Consider the following 20,057-nt stretch of genomic DNA (forward strand, 5'->3'; position numbering starts at 1 on the left):
AGAGAGAGAGACAGGCAGACACAGAGAGAGAGAGACAGGCAGACACAGAGAGAGAGACAGGCAGACACAGAGAGATAGACAGACAGACAGGCAGAGAGAGAGACAGGCAGACTGACAGAGAGAGACAGGGCGATGGAAGGAGAGAGACAGACAGACAGAGAGACGGAGGGAGCTGATAGTCTTTATTTATGGGGGAGCTGATAGTGTGAAATCTATTTTCCTCTATAAAAGCTGAGTGAAAGGTATCAGTAACATAATACTTTGTTGATTTTAATATAGCAATGTAAATTAAGGCTGGCTTAATCCTGTAAGTCAGCAAGAACTACAACAAGGGAAAATAGAAGTCGTAAGAGGCTGAACATCTTCCACACGTAAGCAAACATATCTGTTCGGGGATGTTTTCCTTCAGCTATATGAAGACTTATTGTACAGTATTGTGGTGGATTAGAGTAATTTGTTTCCATGTTCTTTCTGAGACCATTTTAAGGAATATTTTTTCTTCTCCAACAGATTGAAGAGAGAGAAGAAAGAATGCTTATCCTAACAAAACCAGAAAAGCTCAGGATATTTGCTGATCAAATCACTTCATTATTAAGATCTTCTCCTGATCAAAGGATGTCGTTGTTTGATGTTGAAGTTTCTTACAACTGCTTGTTTGAATGTCCATTTGATTTAGACACACAAACACAGCAAGAACTTCTTGCAATGTTAAAACCTCTCTTTCAGGTAAATTTCATTTCAATCTTAATGTTGATATCTTATAGTTTTGCATAGAATTGTGTGTATATATATATATATATATCAAATTGAAGGATTTCTTTAGTTACATTAATTGTATCTGACTTTTTAGATCAAATTTTGATTACAAAATTATATTGTAGCTTTTCATAATTTGTGTTACCTCAGATGAGTTGATTTTCAAAACTAAATTTTGATTAAAACCAACATATTAGCTTTTTAATAGCTCTCAATTAGTGAAACTGAGTAATAGCATTGACTATTAATTACTCGACAGAAGTTTTACTTGTATTAAACAAAAATATTTATGTATCTCTGTTATTATACATCACTTTTGTTCACATATTCAGGTTGAGATGCAAGATAGACAGACATTCCTGACCATAAAATCTAGCCAAACATTTTGTCCACCTCTTGCTGAGAAGATTATATCTATAATAAATGAATACAGTCCAGATACATTTTCTCTCGCTCTCAAAGATGTTTGTTCATATTACAAAGAAATTTTCCATGAAACATTAGACTGCAGTTTACTGACAGATTTAATCTATTATGTTCAAGTAAGTATTGTTAGTAATTGCATGAGCTTCGAATAACTGTTTTATTCCTTTCTTGAATAATACAAATGAAACTAAAGAGCTTTATAATTTCATCAAATTTAGTTTTCAGATCTTTCAATGCAGAAAATCATAAGCATTACTGCAATGATACCCTGTCACTTATTATGGAGATTACATATATTTCCACAATTTTACATTAAACATACAACCTCGGTGTTGTTTAATGTCAACTTTTATTCTTTTTTTTAATATGGCTGAATGCCCTTCCTAACACCAACCACTGTATGGGGTATTGGGTGCAATTTATAAGGACACCAGCATTAAAGAGGTTATGTCTGGATGCATTTTTCATAGTACCAACACTACAGATGATAGGAGTTAGAGAGTGATAGCAAGCAAGAGGTGGATAAGTGGTGAGTGACTGATGGATGTCATGCTTGACTTCATGCAATCACAAGTATCCAACAAATGGTGGTTAAACATTTTCACTTTAAAAATAAGAAAATGAGAGGTATAACTGTGTAGGTAAGAATTTTGTTTGTGATGTTTTTCCAGGTTCAATCATTGTGCATGCAGTTCCTTGGGAAGTTGTCTACCATTACCCCAGATTGGCTAATACATTCATACAGAAATTGCCATGTGTATTATGTATATTATTTGTTGAAACACATGAAGATTGGCAAGAAAACCAATAAACTAATTTCACATGGAAATCTGTTAAAATATTTTTTTTGTTCAAGTTACATAGGCAATCCCTTGTCACTGTTTCTATTAATGCTATTATTCTCAACATGCAATAAAAGGAACCTTTTTATAAGGGCATTAATATCATAAACAACTATTGAATCTATACCAATTTTAATTTGTATTGAAGATTCCATTCTTGGACAAAGGATTTGAATATTAACACATACCACTACAGCACTCCAGTGTTCTGGAGTTATGTCCTTTTTCTTTCGTGTTTGCCATTTCTAAAGATCTTTAAGCTGCAATGAACTTTAGATTGTCCCATTATATTTGCTTTTGAAAACTAATTACCTGCCAAAAGTCAGTGTGTGATTTGTTTGACAAGTCAGTTGGCAGGCTAAAATATTTGATTGCAACAACTGTGATTTATATAATCAGATTATTATATAAATCACAGTTGAATGCAATTGTAAAGCTTTAGTCATAAACCTAGAATTTAAGCTGCAAAGATTTTGTAAGAATTATGAATGCTTGAGTTAGTTGTGCAAATCAGTTATGTGAAATAGTTTTCCACTTTATCACAAACTCCTTGAATGTCCATTTTCCCATACTTGCAAAGGTTGGAAGTGTCTTTTCCAACAGCATCTCATCACTTGTTGTCCCTTGTCATCTCTTTCATGAGATTCTACATCCTTAAATCACCCTTCACCATTTCTTTCTCAGTCTCCCAGAAATTTCTTGGATTGCTTGGTACTTCTTTACCAATTCACATCATATTCCTGTACCAGTGGAATCACCATTCTTGCTATTATTCCTCTCATATCCAATTTTTCCTTCCTCCATATTACACACCTAATAAATGTATAACATGCAGGAGAGATAAAAATAGTTGAGAGAAATCACATTATACTTCCAATGAATCCTGCTCACTTCACTTCTTTCCAGCACATTCTCTACATTCAGGGCCCAATATTCACTATAATGCAGCATCACACTTCATACTCAAGTACCTTTGTCTCAGAAACCTATTGTTACTAACAGAAGTAATGGCTCCTTTAACTTTCTTTTTTCCAATCTATTTTTACTCTAGCTACTGTTTTTGGAACACCTACCTTCACTGCTAATTATTTCACCTATATAGCAGAAGCTAAAAGTTCCTTCCAGGAAGCCTTTTGAGTATTTAAAAGAATTTATTTTGTGGGTGTTAACTTATTCTCTGTGTGTTTGTTACAATCTCTTTTGTCAGCCTACTGGTGATTCCACTGCACTTCTTGAGTACTTATTCTTTATATTGAGTGATTGTGAAACTCTTTCTCTAAATTTTCTACTCAGCATGCATGGTCACTTAACCTATGCCAGTTCTGTGCACTTTCTTGCTAACACTTTGGTCTTTGTTAAATTTACTATTAGATTTTGATTCTAGGCTCTACTTTCATGTTTGAATGTTTTCTGCTAATTCTTTGATTTGAGTATGTAAACTATTTACATAGAACTCAGCTCTGAGGGATACCTGCATGAATACTAAATTTGTTACTTGATAATTGCTAACACTCATCTTACTGACAGTACCATTGTATATGACTAATATTGATTTCATAAAAGCAGTGTAGTTGAAATATTTCAGCCATCTAGTGAACAGTTTTCCAACATAGACCTTACTATTTTGTTTTAATTTTTTTAATTTGATAAAGAGGCAGATTTATTTTCCTACATCACTATCAAAAATGAAAAATTTACAAAAATTAAAGCACAAACCTCTCTCTCTGAGAGAGATACATTTTTAGAATTTGATAATTTTGTTACATAAGGAAGTAGATTATATTTTCAGCAATTCAGTTGATTACCAAGTGCTAATATTCAATATTCACTTTATCATGGCTGAGTGGGACTACACAATAACTAATGAAGTAGAAAGATAGGCCAATTGACATCTATTCTTTTATATAGGATTATTTCTTTTTGAAATGAGTTCTGTTGATTCAATGATTTTGTATTTTGATACAAATGGATAAAGGAATGGAGATTAGTGAAATTTTTCATAGATGTTATAATGTATGAATGAAAGTTGATCCCCCATAGTAGTGACAAAAGCCGGAATTAGAATTAGATTTCAAGAGATTTGCTGATTCATGCATTATATTAACTAGTAATTTATTACTTGGATTCAAAAGAATTCACTTAGAATATCAGGCATGGATGGTTGTGCAGTTAAGAAGTCTGCTTTTGAACATGGTTTTAGCTTCAGTTTCTACTGCATGGCACCTTGCAAATGTCTTCTAAAGCCCTAAGTTAACCCATTGGAACATAAAAACTGTGATTGGTACATGAAAGCTGAAAGAAGCCCTGTGTGTATGCATGCACATATGTGCATGTGAGTGAGTTTATATTTTCCATCTTCACATGTTTTCTGGATGTAAACAGTGGCCTCTTGAACAATGTTGTTTGCCTGCAGTCCACTATGAACGCATGTCTGGACTTCTTGTCATTTTGCATGATCTCTGTAAACAAAAGTTTCATTTAGTATCATTTGTTTCTAGTTCTCTGAGTTACCACATCCAGGCTGTTTGCTGTCCAATAAGTTTTCATCTCATGAAAACAATTGGAGGTTGGTGTCAGGAAGGGTGATGTCATAGAAAACTCAACATACTCTCATCTGACCCATGCAAGCATGGAAAAGTATCCATTAAAATGATCAAAATATTGACCTAATTTGCTACTTCAGATTTGAGGATGTTCCCAGGTTTTACTTTCTTCCCCATGACATTCAGTTGATAGATTATCAAAATATTTTCTTTCAAAGTATATTTTACATTCTCAGGTAATTGGTGAAAAGGAATCTGCAGTTGTAATGCTGTCTCCACTTCAAGAATTTTCACAATTATTGAAGCCAATATTAAAAAATCATAATCTTTCCTTATCTGACTTTGAAAGTGCTTTCCATGATTTATATGGAACTGAAATTAAACCAGCACTGTACAACTTCCAGTCTGTCATAGATATGTTGAGTTCAATTCCAAATGTAGTGAACCTCAAGAAGATTGAAAACAAATATTATCCAACACTAAATGAAAACCTTAAAGGTAAGTTGTTTGTGCAGGTGGCATGCAAGTTTTAAAAGAGAAAAATTAAAATGTATGCATTTTTCACACTTTCTTTTGTTTAAATGTCTATGAACATGCAAGATACTTATGTGTCTCACTTTATGGTATTCTTTCTTAATACATTGATTTAATGTTCATATGTAATGTTAATCTTGAAATTTTCTGTCTCTTAAAATTGCATTATTAGATTCTATAATTCTTAAATATTGTCATTCAACAACTTGCATCTAACAAATAGAATGCCATTGTAGAGACAAGTTTTAATTTTCTCAGTTTTAGCAAGTTGAAACTTTTCTTTAGTGATATTCAGTTCATTTTTTTTTCTTTTTATTGCAAGTCTTATAAATTTGTAAAAGGAACACTTAACAATTACATGGAAAAAGTTGACATTGGTGCATATCTTTGAAGTAGAAAATAAAGTTTTCAATTCTATCTTCCCCAGGTTCTAAAGATATTTTGGCTCAGACAGAGAGAGAGAATAAAGCTGAATCTTCAAAAGAAAGTGAAACCTCAAAGAAACCTCTTGTTCTTACAACAAAAAGAGATGATGAATCTAATTCTTGGCTAAATCTGACTGGAGTAAATCAGTATTCCTATACCAGTGTTTCCTCTGGCTCCCTGAATCAGTTTGTCATGAGAGAAAGCTGCATCAATAATGACCAGCAAGCATTATTACATCAAGACCATTCTACAGATGTTAAATCTTGGAGCAATGCAGAAGACTTCTTCATTGAATCACAAATTGGGATTTCACTGAATAAGTTGGGAAACCACTCATTTAATGGCTGGTCTCATACTTTCCATTACACAAATGAAAATCCAAATGTGTACTATGAACAATCAAATATTTATCCTTCAGTATCAAATTTAATCAATCCAGTAATATTTAATTACGATGGTGAACCTAATAAATCTCTTTATCATTAATAACCTCTTTGAAATTTAAGATGTGCTAACATGTAGTCAGCTTTCTCTTGAAAATTTCTTCAATACTAGTTCTCAAAGAATAGTTGAATAAAGTCATAAAATGACTCAAGATTCTCAAATCTGCTATGAGCCTATACTCAACAATATCAGCAAATTTGTCTTTGCTACATGACTTCCATCAGTTGTTTAGCACTACATTTCAAAAACTTTTTGGAGTGAAATATATTTTTAGAAATTCAGAAGTTTTATCAACCTGTTAATTAATTTTCTTTACAAAGCCAAAAATCCATAATTTTGAAATATTTAAGATTTTTTTTCTCTTAAGTATTCATATAAAACAAATGCATATATTATAAATCCATGTAATTTGCTCTGAAAGTTTTAAATGTCATAAACAATTTCCAATATTTTTATCCAATTTCCTGAAGGTCTTATTTGCTCAAATGGATGACTAGCTTTCTGCTTTTATCATTTACTTTTAGATAAATGTTAAGTAATGAGAAGCATTGTATATTTATTGTACAAAAAAAATTCTTCTCCCAGATTTGTTATTTGGAGGGTTTATATTTATATTTTTTCTTTGATAGATATATATTTATATATGCTTTTCTTTAAAGCTTTCATGTCATTTTTGTATATACAAATATAACTTTGTTATTGAAAACTAAAACTTAATTTTTACATTTGTATATTTTAAAGCTTATTTTCGTTTCAAAGGATACTCTTTACTATCCAAGATCAGCAAGTGTTTTCATTTGCTTTTTTTAATTTTTAACTTTTTGTTTTATATTTTATGTAACAGAAAGAAAAAAAAACTTATGTAAAGTTTGTAAATAGAAAACTTTGTAAAAATTGGACCTTTTTAGAATCCTCCTAACGTTTCAAATTTTCGAAATTTTGGATAAAAATCTACAAAAATTGAAGCATTATAAAATTTGCAACTACGTCTCAGAATTATTTCAAACCTATCAAATGAATTTGCCAACTGAAATGTAACAATGGTTTGTCATTAGATTGAGAAGAGATATGTAAAGAGTTAAAATTGTTACTCGACATTCTTCTCACATTACATATTTTATCAAGTTTCTATCGAAAAATGTAAATTATTTTTAATACAAATAAAATTTTACAAAACATTCTAGGGTTTTGTGTGAGTTATAGTGAGTACCATGGAGATAAATCCACACCTAATTCCAGGATGATGGCTTACATTTTATATTGGTGATAGTTTTTACCCTGTAAACCTACATTGGTTAACACATCAGACTAGTTCATCGGTTCACAAATTTTATATGCAATTCGGGATCAATGGACAAGCACATTTTTTGTGTCTTTTTAAATTCACTTGTATTTTCAACTAATGTACTACTTAATGCTTCTGTGCATAGTTTAAATGGGAGCAGCTTTGGTAAATGATGGTTAGTTTTAATGATGGCTACAAAAACAATGGCATTTTACAGTATACTGAAAAGGCTGAACAATTCTTTGATCATTTTGCCAACTTAATCTAGTTCCAGGTAAGAACCACAAACTGTACATTGTAATATTTGATATCTTAGCATTATTAATCAAGTACACTAGCATCAACTATTAACACAAAAAAACCACTGGCTGTGATGTTGGCATAATCCTTATTTTTACTTGCTTTCAAACTTTTGAAACCAAATGTGGTTTTCAATTGCTACCTTTCAGATGTTCAGACACCATCTTGTTTATAGCCTATTCAGAAGGGAAAAGAAAACCCCATCTTCAATATATGACTGTTATTTATTGACAAGATACAAGACAAAACTGAATCTCAGCAAGATCTGAATTCTAATTCTGAGCCAAGAAATCCTGAAGAAATAACTACAAATTATTTTATCTTATTAAAATAATTCCACCAATTTATCTTGGCAGCCTATTAACTGTTTGGATAGAGCATTTCAGCATTCTTCCATTAAATTCATGTTCTTTGCATATCTCTTCAGATAAGGTTCTTCATTGAAATTTGTCTACCTGCTGCTAACAGCTCAACTTTCAAGTTGAGCCATTAACAGCAAGAAAGCCATCCAGCTTCCTGAATTTCATTTTGTCTTTTGCCTCATCTCTTTCACAAGTAGTTAGCTTTGTTGACTTTGATATAGAAAACTCATCTTGATAAATGTATCACCCTGGCATTGTTGGTGCAAAGACTGTAATGATTTCCGCAAAACTATCTTTACAAGTTACATTTTACATCCATGTCTTGCTTGCTTACCAAGGCAACATAGGTGCAAATCTTCTGGTGTTTTAAATTCAATTGGAAGATACTTTTGCACATCAAATAGACAGTTGCTCCCAAATTGCAGCAGTCTTTTAACCAGTTGCCAAATATTCTTTTCAGAATCTTCCTAATGGTACCCATCAACCAAGTTAACTTCTTTAACAGTATTTTTTTTTCACTAAGAGATGCTTCCATGTTCATCACCTGCTTTAAGTTCTTAATTTGACACTGCATGTGCTAAGCAAAACTCATCCTCCACCCCCCACCTCGTCATGGGTTTGTTTTCTTTTTTTTATATGGTGACTAAGTGGCCACACAATCTATTTCAAAAATACCTGAATCTTCCACATGCAACACTCCATAAAACAAATTAATGTATTCCTCAATAACCTTACAATGACAGGATAGCTATGGTTCGAATCCCATTGATCAAAGAGCTCTTCCATTATGATTGATTAACTTGTCCTTTGATCAGTTTATAACCCATAAGATGACCTGTCAAAAGAAAATTCCCTATTCATCACCCTTAAGTGGTGTGCTCGACGTTTAGCTCTTGTCATTGCTTCATTCTTCAATCTCTCTCGCTTCAGCTTTGTAAACATGGCTACATACTACTTTTGTCACTCATTTCCTGAACTGAAAACTGTGTCAGATTGCAGTATTTACTGAGTCTGTCGCATCCATGCCTACTGAAATTTGGAGTACTCATGTTAAGTTCTTGTTATTCCTTCAGTAAATTAACTTGTTACTTAATGCACACCCTGAAACAATGGAAGAGGAGAGGTGCTACACGGTCACTCAACCTGCTAAAAATAGCAGTAAAATCTGCAAATCACATTAATTTGTTAATTTACATACCTAGGTGAAAGTTTGGTCTTTGTAAGCAAAAGACAAAGATGGATATGTTTCAGTATGATAGACTGCATCAGCTAAGTATAGTTTGCTTGAGCCTGCCTCATCAGTTTACAAAAACCTTTACATAGTTACAAATATTTTTGATAGTGACCAAAGATTGAAGGAAGGGAAATAACTAGAATGAACTAATGTCATAAATTTAGATAAATTGATTTAATGAATGCTGTTTTCAAAAATGGAGACAATTTCAAGGAATTTACATGCCAAGTCATCAAGTTCTTTGAAATTTCTGAAAGCTGAAAGAAAATTAACGGTATTCAATACATCATTCCTTGGTATAAACTGTTGTTCAAAACTATAAAACCAGAGCACTGTCTGGTTTTTTTTTTTCTGGTAAAATATCCTACCCAAATTCATGAAACTCACCTCTAGATAGGAAATGGAATAGAAGGCATTTCATTGTTCAAATTTAGTGAAATTCAAAAAAAAAGTCAAAAACTTCTTGTTCAAAACTAATGCCAGGTTGAATAATGAAGCAAAACAGGGAAATTATATATTTCATCATGCAATATATCAACAATAGTGTGTTTGACCATCACCTTTGTGGATTACTTCAAAAACATATAATTTCATACTCCTAATCAACTTCTGCAGCAGAGCAAGTGGAAGCTCTTCCCAGGCCTTCTTTATTGCCATTTTGCATTCATCAACAGGTGAATACTGCTCGCCTTCACCATACACAATGTTCATGAGATATCCCCAAGCATTCTCTATAGGATTAGAGTTGGGACTTCTTGCTGGCCATGGCATGACTTCAACCCTGATTGCCTAGGAAATCCAAAGTTGCCTTTGCTTTATGAATAGGAACGTTGTCTTGTTGAAACATGAAGCTCTTGCCACAAAGCCACCTTCATCAATGTGAGCCCCATCCAACATATCGATATATCATGCAGCATTGAAACAGTCATACATAAGTGGCAGCTTCCCATTGGCAGATATTGCTCCCCACATCATAATATCTCCTCCACTGTTCTGCCACTTGAAATAAGTATTTTGCATACATTTATCAGCCCAGTAATACTTATAACCATTGGGACCATCCAAATTCCATTTTCTCTCATCAGAGAACAGAACCCTGATCCATTCACCATCTGCTATGGAGCAAACTCCAATCTAACAGGGTTGTGGGAAGAGGACAATAACAGACGTCCAAGCCGGTTTAAAATCACTCTTTTTACGGATGTTGAGGCTCCTGCTGATGCCTTGATCTTAAACAAAAGAGCAGCATGACTTCGTCACAGCCTGACAATGGTCCTTTCATCACTTACTAATGTAGCCTTTGGATGCCTACCAGCATGGATCCTGTAGTAGCTGTCAAGATCTTACAGAAAATTGTCCACTGATTTTCTGCTTTACTGAATCTTCTTGACAATCTTCTGTTTTCAGTGCAAGAATCTTCCTTTGCTCAATTTCAGAAAGCTTTGTAGCTTTAGGCACACTGAAAATGTAATTTGGATTACAGTGAATACAATTGAATCAAATATTTTCCAAAACAATCTGGAAAGAAATGAAAACGTATTAGCGGCTTTATAGTTTTGAAGTGTTGATATGGCAGGGAAAATTGAAAAAGTGTTGTAATGTGATGATAAAGGTACAAAGTCTTTTTTACATTTCAAAGTATTCACGAAATGTCCATTTACAGTAGATTATGCCCCTTAGTCCACTTAAATACAGAGCTAAATTTCTAAATAACTTTAAAAAAGCATGTGGCTTTATAGTTTTGAACAGTAGTTTATTATCTAAAAATACAGGTATTTGGTAATGGTTAGTTTTGTATCCCTGATGTTATTAAAACAATTTAGAAACAGATTTTTAAGTTCTTCATTCTTTATTAACTAAAATAATGATAATCTTGATTTTCTTTTAGATGAAGTGAGTTTAAATTTTCTTCAAATTTTCCTCCTGTCAAATCCTAGATTAAAAGAGAATATAGCATTAGGAGAGGTTTTAAACTTCTGTTAACTGTGAGGAATTGGAAAGCTGTTTTAGATGTCTCAGATAATGCTAATAATATTACTGATGCAGATATGTAAATATCTCTGAATCATTTCAATTTTAGTACATGTACTTCCAAAGCAAGTACACGGACATGTAAATATCATTAGTATGGTTGTGTGGTTAAGAAGCTTACTTTCCCAGTCATGTGATTTCAGGCTCAATCCTACTGCATGGCATCTTAAATGTCTTTTGCCTGAGAACAGGTAATGTTATTGTATGCATATTAATCCAGTTTCCCAAGAATGTCGAACGTACTCCTTTAAGGCCTTAGCTTAGCTAATCCCATCAGCAGTGACTCTGACTTTATTGAATTTCATTTCTCTAAAGAATTTTCTAGTTATCATCACTAATCTAATCTACACACCTCTTCATACACACCAAGAATTTTTCTCGATGCAACAAATTTTTTAGCTTCAATCAATGATTTATTTCTAAATTCAATTTTTCTCTATTCCATCTAACATCTATAAACCCTGCTTACAGGAGTTTCTTTATAAAAACAGATGCAAAATTGGACAATTCCAAAGTCAAATGATCAATTAGACATGGTCTATGGCTTAACTGGCTTTGCCTGAAAGAGTAGGTATCTATAAAGTACTGAATTTATTGAAAACCTGTTCCACTTTGGCCTTTTCCCTCATTTTTTACTCCCCGTATGCCCCCTCACCTCCTAGCATTAAATTGCATCCCTAGGGTTCATATTTTTTCAAACTGCATGACAGCCTCACAAGTGCTGGTGGCATGAAAAATACACCCAGTACACATTGTAAAGTAGTTAAATGAGGGCATTCAGCCATGGAAATCATACTGGAGAATGAATCTTGTCAAACTGTCCAACCCAAGCCAACATAAACATTAAATGAAATTATGTTTCTCTAGTGCTGCTATTATTGTCACCTTAAGATAAGGTTCATTATTTTAGTTTACAGTTGAGTTATTAGTGTTATAACTTGTGAACAATCTTAGATAGCCTAAAGAGTTTATAATTTCTAAAATAATTTAATGGAATCTTTGAAAATTTATGGACTATTCACTTTCTTTAAACATCCATTCGTGCAAAAGAATAATTTTAATGTTCACTTCTCCATGCTTGCAAAGATTGAACAAAATTTATTGAGACAAATTTTCTTTGGTCAGATATCCTTCCTGTTGCTCAGCAAAGTAATATATTTCTAGGGCCTGATATATTTTCAAAGATTGAAAATTAATGACACCACTTGTATGATGATGGCACTCATTTGCAATTATCACATATATGACAGGCTTCTTTCAGTTTCCCTCTACCAAATTCATTTGCAAGGCTTTAGTTGACCCAAGGCTATGGTAAAAGATACTTGCCTGAAGTGCCACACAGTCAGACTGAACCTGAAACTACGCCATTGGGAAGCAAAGTTCCTAACCAATACATCCATACTCTTGTCTAGTTCTGTAAAATACTGCAACAATTTACATGTTTAAACCTTCAGTATATTTATTTTTTGTGCTATTTGAAGCAAATATTCTATAACAGCATGAAATATTGGCCAGACAAATATTTTTCTAAGTTATGTAGATCATAGAGAAAATGACAATGTAAACTTACCATCTTCATACAAATGACTACTGGGGGTTCTGCCTTGCTGAAATGACAAATTGGGACTCTCGGCTTTGGGCTTTCCTGGAGATAATCCAAAACAAAACAGACAGATTTTTAGAAACACATACATTCAATAAAATATTTCCACTTTTTTTTTACCTCCCCATTTCATTTCATGCCTAGCAGAAGGCCCAAGGCCGAGGTCTCTGAAGGATATTATAGTTAGTTACTACTAAATTTGATCTTTGAAGGGTTGTAAAACATCACTTGGAATTAAAAACTTGGGTTTTGCTGATGCCCAAAAAACTTACTTGGGATTCTTCATATATATAAACAGCTTTCTTTATTTTTTTGGCATCCACATCACAAAACATGGAAACCTGGAATAATATATGCACATATATCCACCATTGTTAAGTAAAACAAGACTGAAATTTCAAAAACTTTTTAAATTTCAAAATTTTAAAAATTAAGAACTTTGTAGCTGTAATATTCCCATTAAATTTTTTAAATTCATAATCAATGTAGCAATGATTTAAAGTGAAAGAACACTAGTTACATAATACAAGCATGTCTGTGTGGTTAAGAACTTCACTTTGCAACCAGGTGGTTTCAAGTTCCGTCCTACTATGTGGCACCTAAGGCAAGTGTCTTTTCCTACAGCCCCCAGGCCAACCACTGCTTTGTGAGTGAAATTGGTAGACAGAAATTGTTTGCAGGCCCATCAAGTGTATATGTGTATATATATACATATGTCTGTGTGTGTGTGTGTGTGTGTGTGTGTGTGTGTATATATATATATATATATATATATATATATAAATCGAAATCGCACTAAATTTGACAACTGGCACCCATGCCAATGTCGTCTCCTTCATTGGACACTAAACTCGGCTTGCGAAGACCTGTTGGGGCAAGCGAAAGCGAAATCGTGATGGCACCTGTGCCCAACATCACCTTCCTGGCACATGTAAAGACATTCGAGCGAGATCGTTGCCAGTGCTGCCGGACTGGCTCCTGTGCAGGTGGCATGTAAAATACACCATTTTGAGCATGGCCGTTGCCAGTACCGCATGACTGGCCTTCGTGCCGGTAGCACATAAAAGCACCCACTACACTCTCTGAGTGGTTGGCATTAGGAAGGGCATCCAGCTGTAGAAACTCTACCAAATCAGATTGGAGCCTGGTGTAGCCATCTGGTTTACCAGTCCTCAGTCAAATCGTCCAACCCATGCTAGCATGGAAAGTGGACGTTAAACAATGATGATGATGATAACTTAGTGATTTGGCATAAGAGACCAACAGATTTAAAATATAAGTACTAGAATCGACTTCTTTGTATGAAACCCATCAAGGCAGTGCCCCAGCATGGCCACATTCAAATGACCGAAATAAAAGGTAAAAAGGTATGTAATATATCTACATGTTTGCAATGTTCACATAAGAGAGTATGATAGTTATAGTCAGTCTCTAAGGAAGACAATCCTTTCAAGCAAGTATTTCTATGTTAACAGTTAATTTGAATTATGATAGGTTTATAGGTAAAAGATGTTTAATGAGGGAATTCCAAATGAATACAATTCCGATGAAGAGGAATTGAGCAAAGTGCTTCATATTAAGCCTGGTGCAAGAATAAGAGAAACAGTAAAGATAAATGGAATGGATTGGTTTAAGTACAAAACAAAGTTAACACATTTGGAAAAGTAAAGTCTATAGTGTTGTTGTTGTTGGCACTCCGTTGCTTACGATGTCGAGGGTTCCAGTTGATCCGATCAACGGAACAGCCTGCTCGTGAAATTAGCGTGCAAGTGGCTGAATACTCCACAGACACGTGTACCCTTAACATAGTTCTCGGGGATATTCAGCGTGACACAGTGTGACAAGGCTGACCCTTTGAATTACAGGCACAACAGAAACAGGAAATAAGAGTGAGAGAAAGTTGTGGTGAAAGAGTACAGCAGGGTTTGCCACCATCCCCTGCCGGAGCCTCGTGGAGCTTTTAGGTGTTTTCGCTCAATAAACACTCACAACGCCCGGTCTGGGAATCGAAACCGCGATCCTATGACCGCGAGTCCGCTGCCCTAACCACTGGGCCATTGCGCCTCCACCAAAGTCTATAGTAAGTAGTAGAAAAGCAGAAGAAATAGACAAAGAATACAACTCATTGAAGAAAGAGGGAGAAGTATTTATAATGTTGTAGCTATTGATTGGCTTTGATTGAGCAGGCTTATTAAAGCATTCCAGTCATGACAAAACTGATATCTTTAGGGACATGATGGGTCTACATTATCAAATATGTCTATTATTTAAGACAGCAAAAGGTTTGACTACTATTTCTAGCAGTTCATGTGACCATTTAGAGACTTCCTTATTGACTTGTAATTATTAAGCTTTCTTTGAATGTGATCAAGGATGTGTACTGCAGGTGTTACATCTCAAGAAGAGAAACATTGAAAATTTAGAAATTTCATAGAATAAAAAAAAATTAATTACCTTTTTTCTATTGTCCGGTTTCAAAGAACGATAAAATTTGCGTCCCTGTTTGCCAGCATTCCAAATGGTAAAATGTGATAGATGGTTGAGAATGTCTCTCTCAAATCGTTGAAGTCGAATATTCCAAATTGTTTCCCTGTTGAAATAAAAATAGTTCTTGAAAATTTAAATGATTGATGAAATTTGGTGGGGAAGAACTACTAATGTCGCTACAGTTAGGGAGCTCTTATTTTGCCCCAGCTCAGCTCTGATCAAGGAGATCTATAATCAAAGGAGATCTAGTTGTAATCTAACAACTGCATCTTTCTATTAAAGCATAGTATTTCTAAGACTACACCCTCCAGTATGATCTTTCTTTTTTAAAAACACTAGAGTATGATTTGATGTAGATAAAACTGCTTTTTCTAACAGATTGAGCAATTACATACAGCCTTGTAGCTGGTTGATCTGTCAAATCCCCTATATGAATATCCATATCACCTTTGGAATAGGGACCATGTTTTAAATCCTAAATCTTAGAGCTAATAAAAGATATAGTAAAGACAAGGAAACATCTAGATTAAATGTGATCAAAAAGGAGAATAGTAGGGAGAGCAGCACTTTTTGGATTGCAGTCTCTTGTATTACACTTCTCAGTCACATTGCCTTGAGCAAACATACATGTCTTAAGATAGTATTCTTTACACTTGCTTTGTACCCCTCTCATGCTTGTTACACTTTCAGGGGTGATTGGTGAGGGAGTAGAGATAATAGAGTGGTTGACAGGTCCTTTTAATCCAGTCTTGACAACTTTGATGTTATTGTCATAATATGCACCCTGTACACGCTGTAAAAGGGTTAGCAAACAAGTGAAAAAAATATAGGATTGAAAGTACCTTTTAATTAACTTCTCTTGTGCCAGTGCCTTATTAAAAGTCATCCAGTACACTCTGTAAAGTGGTTGGCTATAGGAAGGGCATCCAACCATACTCCAAAACCTTAGTTTTGGAGTATGGCTCCATAGTTTATAAGTGAAAAAAAAATGAGATTTTGAGGTGCCAAATCTAAAAAATGAATGGAACCCTTATAAAAATTTATTTTCTCACCTTCCAATAGCATTTTTGCCATTTCATTTTGTTAAATAAAGTACTAAATTCATTTTTAGTAAGTTTCATTTTATCCTACCACATGTGGATTTTCCTAGAAATTATGCTATACTTAATTATTAAATTGTGACAAAACCTTACGTAAGGGAAAAGAGCTTTCTTGGACATTTTGAATTTGCATTACAGAAATATATAAAGTAACATACAGTTATGAAAACAAATTTCAAAAAGTTCTATCTCACAGACTTGTGTAATAGTAATTTGGAAATATGAGAACTATGCAAATCTGAAATTAGAATTAGTAAAAAGTTCAGTGAAGAATTAAGTATGCAGATAGATGTATATCAGATTTTAGTCATCAGTCACCTTCATTTTATTATAGTTCTTAATACTATAACAAGAGTATGCCCATGGGAATTCCCATATACTGACAAACTAGTTCTCAGAGCTGAATCAGTCAGAAGCAGGGCCTAGAACTGAGAAGCATAAATGTTAACCTTAGGGTTTAGTTAGCAAGTAAGAATACAGAACTCTTCTGGCATCTAGGAAGTGGCTATGTTCAATATGCAGAAAAGGGATAGGAATTCTATACTAATAAACTGTAAGTGCACTAAAAGTGCAGTAGGATCTCAGGGAAGTAAACTGGGAAATAACAGACACACAGGAATAGTCAGTAATAAAAGCTCCTATGAAATGCAATTCTGCCATGACAGATAGCTAAAATTGACAGTTTCTGTTACCAAGGTGACCTAATCAGCAGTGGAAACAGAAAGCATAGTAGTAAAAGCATGAATGGAGCAGTTGAAGTCAAGGGTACTATTAACTACTGGTAACAAAGGAGATAGCAAGTGACAGTAACAAGTGGTGAGAAGCTGTACTATGACACACACCTGTATAACTCATGTCATCAACAGAAAACAGATGTGAAATGATGATGACAATTATGGAACTCTCCAGCAGATTAATGCAAAACAGATATGCTAGCATCCATTAACATTCCATTCTAAGGCTTCAGTAATAAAATATAACCCGAATTAAAGCTTTTCAAACAAGGTCATGTTTATTTTTCTTTATTTTTTTTTGTTTTATTTAGATATTTTGTGTTAGTTTTTTTTTTTTTTTCCATCAGGGAAAAATGTAAATCTCTGTTCATTCTCTCTTTCTTTTTTATATTTTTTTATCTAGTATCTCCCTTCAACCACTTTTTTTTTGATACAGCACATCTAGTATCTCTCTTTCTCTCAAACTCTTTTTTGCACCTCCTACTATAGAACTGTCAGGTCTTTTTCCCTTTCTGTTTGGTACTTATTCTCTCTCCTCTCTCTAATTCTTTTGCTACCCCTCTTTCTTTCAAGTTTTCTCTAGCTCTCTCTCTCCATCTCATCATCTTCAGTCCCTAACACATCTTTGGCCCCTGCATGTTGTTTCTTCCTTTATTTTTCCCTACATAACCCTAACTATTACTCTTCTGTTCTTTCCCTCTCTGTCTCCTTAGTACCTTTCTCTCTCTCTCTCTCTCCCTACTCATACAAAGTAAAAGCATTATGTTATATGTGATGGTTTGCTGAATTACTATTCTGATCTTGATTCCTCCCACACACAAAGTTACATACAATAGACCAAAACCCTTATCAAGAATAAAGTTAACCCTCAACCAATTTAACACTACAGAATGTAAAAGACCACCACCTTACATTTCCCCCGACTAACATTTATCTTTTCTGTATTCCTTTCAGATTTATACCTATCTCTCTCTCTATCGCTCTGTCTTAGATTCCTTTGATATTGCTGCACCTCTTATGTGTCCATAGTTTACTCTGGGTACATCTTATAGAGTTTCTACCTACACCTTTTCTACAGATTGAGCAGGGCCATCTACCTGAAGGGGTTTGTGGTTTGTCTACCTTTCTACTTATTAGGACTTTGGTTTTAGCTAGGTTGACTCTAAGGCCCTTCGATTCTAATCCTTGCTTCCACACCTGAAACTTATCTAGTTCTGATAGTGACTCAGCAATTAGAGCAAAGTCATCAGCATAGAAGAGCTCCCAGGGGCAGCCTGTCTTGAATTCCTGCGTTATTGACTGAATTCCTGATATATACATATATATATCTTTTATTTGTTTCAGTCATTGGGCTACAGCCATACTGGGGCACCACCTTGAAGGGTTTAATTGAACAAACTGGCCTCAGTACTTTTTCAAAATGTCTTGTACTTATTCTATTGCTCTCTTCTGCTGGACCACTAGGTTACAGGGATGTAAACAAGCCAACACCAGTTGTCAAGCAGTGATGGGCAACAAACACAAGCACAAAGACATATATATATATATTTCACTTAGGCCATTGTGGTACTAATAACTGTGTGTTAGAATTCAATATATATGTAAGCTTCAGAACAAAACATCAGTTGAATACAGAGAGGTAATATGAAATTAAGATGATAAAGGAATAAATAATTACCTTATGAACCTCATTAGCTTGCAGCTGTTTCTGCTATAAGATTCAATAGACTCATAGTTGAGTGACTGAATATCACCTTATAGCTTCATCAGAGCTTCAAACATGATGATGCAGTTATATGGTAATACTTAGATACTCAAAAATAAGTCCATTGCATCTTATACCAGTAGTCATAAGCTAATGAAGTTCATAAGATAATTATTTATTCCTTTGACATTTCAGTTTCTTATATATATATAAAACAGATTAAATGATGATAATTTACATTTGATAGCTGTACCAGCATTATGCACATCTACATATTCATGAAAGCCACCAGCTCTTAGATAGTATGGAACTTTATGACATTGGTTATTCAGTAACGAATATTCTAACACCATCTAATGAGATTTACTCAGCCTGTTTAAAGCTCAAACAAGGAGTATTATGCTTTGTTTACAAATTAACTTTATATAGAGAGAAAGAGCTCTGAACAAAAAGCTCTAAATACAAGTTCTCAACATTAACTTTTTTGAGGATTTTTGTAGACTCTTGTATCTGAATACATTTCTTGATGTATTTTGTAAAAGATCTAAAAGAAAAGAAAAAAAATAAACATACATTCTCAGACTACATTTCTTTTCCCTCTAGATAAAATTTCTCATTCTACAAAATCTTTACCAAAATTAAACTTCTTTTCTCCAATCTGTCTCTACCTTCCTCTCTCTTTTTGTGTGTGTGTGTGTGTGTGTGTGTGTGTGTGTGTGTGTGCACGCGCGTACAGGGTGCGATAGATAACTTGTCACCATTTTATATTGTTAATTTCACACATGCACATTGTCTGTTTTTGATTTTGTCAACTATACAGTATAGTAGGGTCAGTTGAGCACTGTCTGTGAGAAAAACAGCATCATGACACAATTCACTCTGCTAGAAATTTGAAAACAAGCTGTACCACTTGGCATTCACATCGGAAGCTCCAATATGAACATTTCAGAGTGTTTGAGTGTCAATTTGAAGACAGTGCAATCTGAGGACATGAACCAAGAGTGATAAAAATGAAACATCCAGTCAACATCATGATGTTTAGGGTGATCACTAGTGATGGTGACATTATGCCTCCATTCATCTTCCCACACAGCCTCAGACTCAACACAGAAGCCTACATCAAGTGCCTGGGGGAGGTAGTGCTACCCCGGGTCAAGAGATGTCAGTGTTATTTTCATTTGTGCGTACTTTAGACAACAGTTTATTCACCGCACCCTGTACAGGTGTGTGCTTGCGTAGATATAT

General features: G+C 34.1%; 2 protein-coding genes across 10 annotated transcripts in view; one reads left to right on the forward strand and one right to left on the reverse strand.

Annotated features, from left to right (window-relative positions):
• Positions 1–7,149, forward strand: part of LOC106873218 (meiosis regulator and mRNA stability factor 1) — a 55,221-nt gene extending 48,072 nt beyond the window's left edge. For all 4 annotated transcript variants that reach the window (XM_014920473.2, XM_052978479.1, XM_052978480.1 and 1 more), the window contains 4 exons: positions 511–726; positions 1,089–1,298; positions 4,804–5,065; positions 5,529–7,149. In XM_014920473.2, coding sequence (XP_014775959.1) covers positions 511–726; positions 1,089–1,298; positions 4,804–5,065; positions 5,529–6,013 — 1,173 coding nt within the window. In that variant the 3' untranslated portion in view covers positions 6,014–7,149. The remainder of the gene's footprint in view (positions 1–510; positions 727–1,088; positions 1,299–4,803; positions 5,066–5,528) is intronic.
• A 2,166-nt stretch (positions 7,150–9,315) lies between these two features.
• Positions 9,316–20,057, reverse strand: part of LOC106873215 (UDP-GlcNAc:betaGal beta-1,3-N-acetylglucosaminyltransferase-like protein 1) — a 34,009-nt gene continuing 23,267 nt past the window's right edge. Inside the window, exons 9-12 of one of the 6 annotated variants that reach the window (XM_014920465.2) lie at positions 15,241–15,376; positions 13,059–13,127; positions 12,754–12,828; positions 9,316–10,611 (exon numbers count right to left, since the gene is read on the reverse strand). In XM_014920465.2, the coding sequence (XP_014775951.1) occupies positions 10,603–10,611; positions 12,754–12,828; positions 13,059–13,127; positions 15,241–15,376 (289 nt within the window). In that variant the 3' untranslated portion in view covers positions 9,316–10,602. The other 5 variants (XM_014920462.2, XM_014920461.2, XM_052978482.1 and 2 more) reach the window with 5 other exon arrangements.

This window comes from Octopus bimaculoides, chromosome 2 (genome assembly GCF_001194135.2).
Source record: "Octopus bimaculoides isolate UCB-OBI-ISO-001 chromosome 2, ASM119413v2, whole genome shotgun sequence".
Taxonomy (NCBI): domain Eukaryota; kingdom Metazoa; phylum Mollusca; class Cephalopoda; order Octopoda; family Octopodidae; genus Octopus; species Octopus bimaculoides.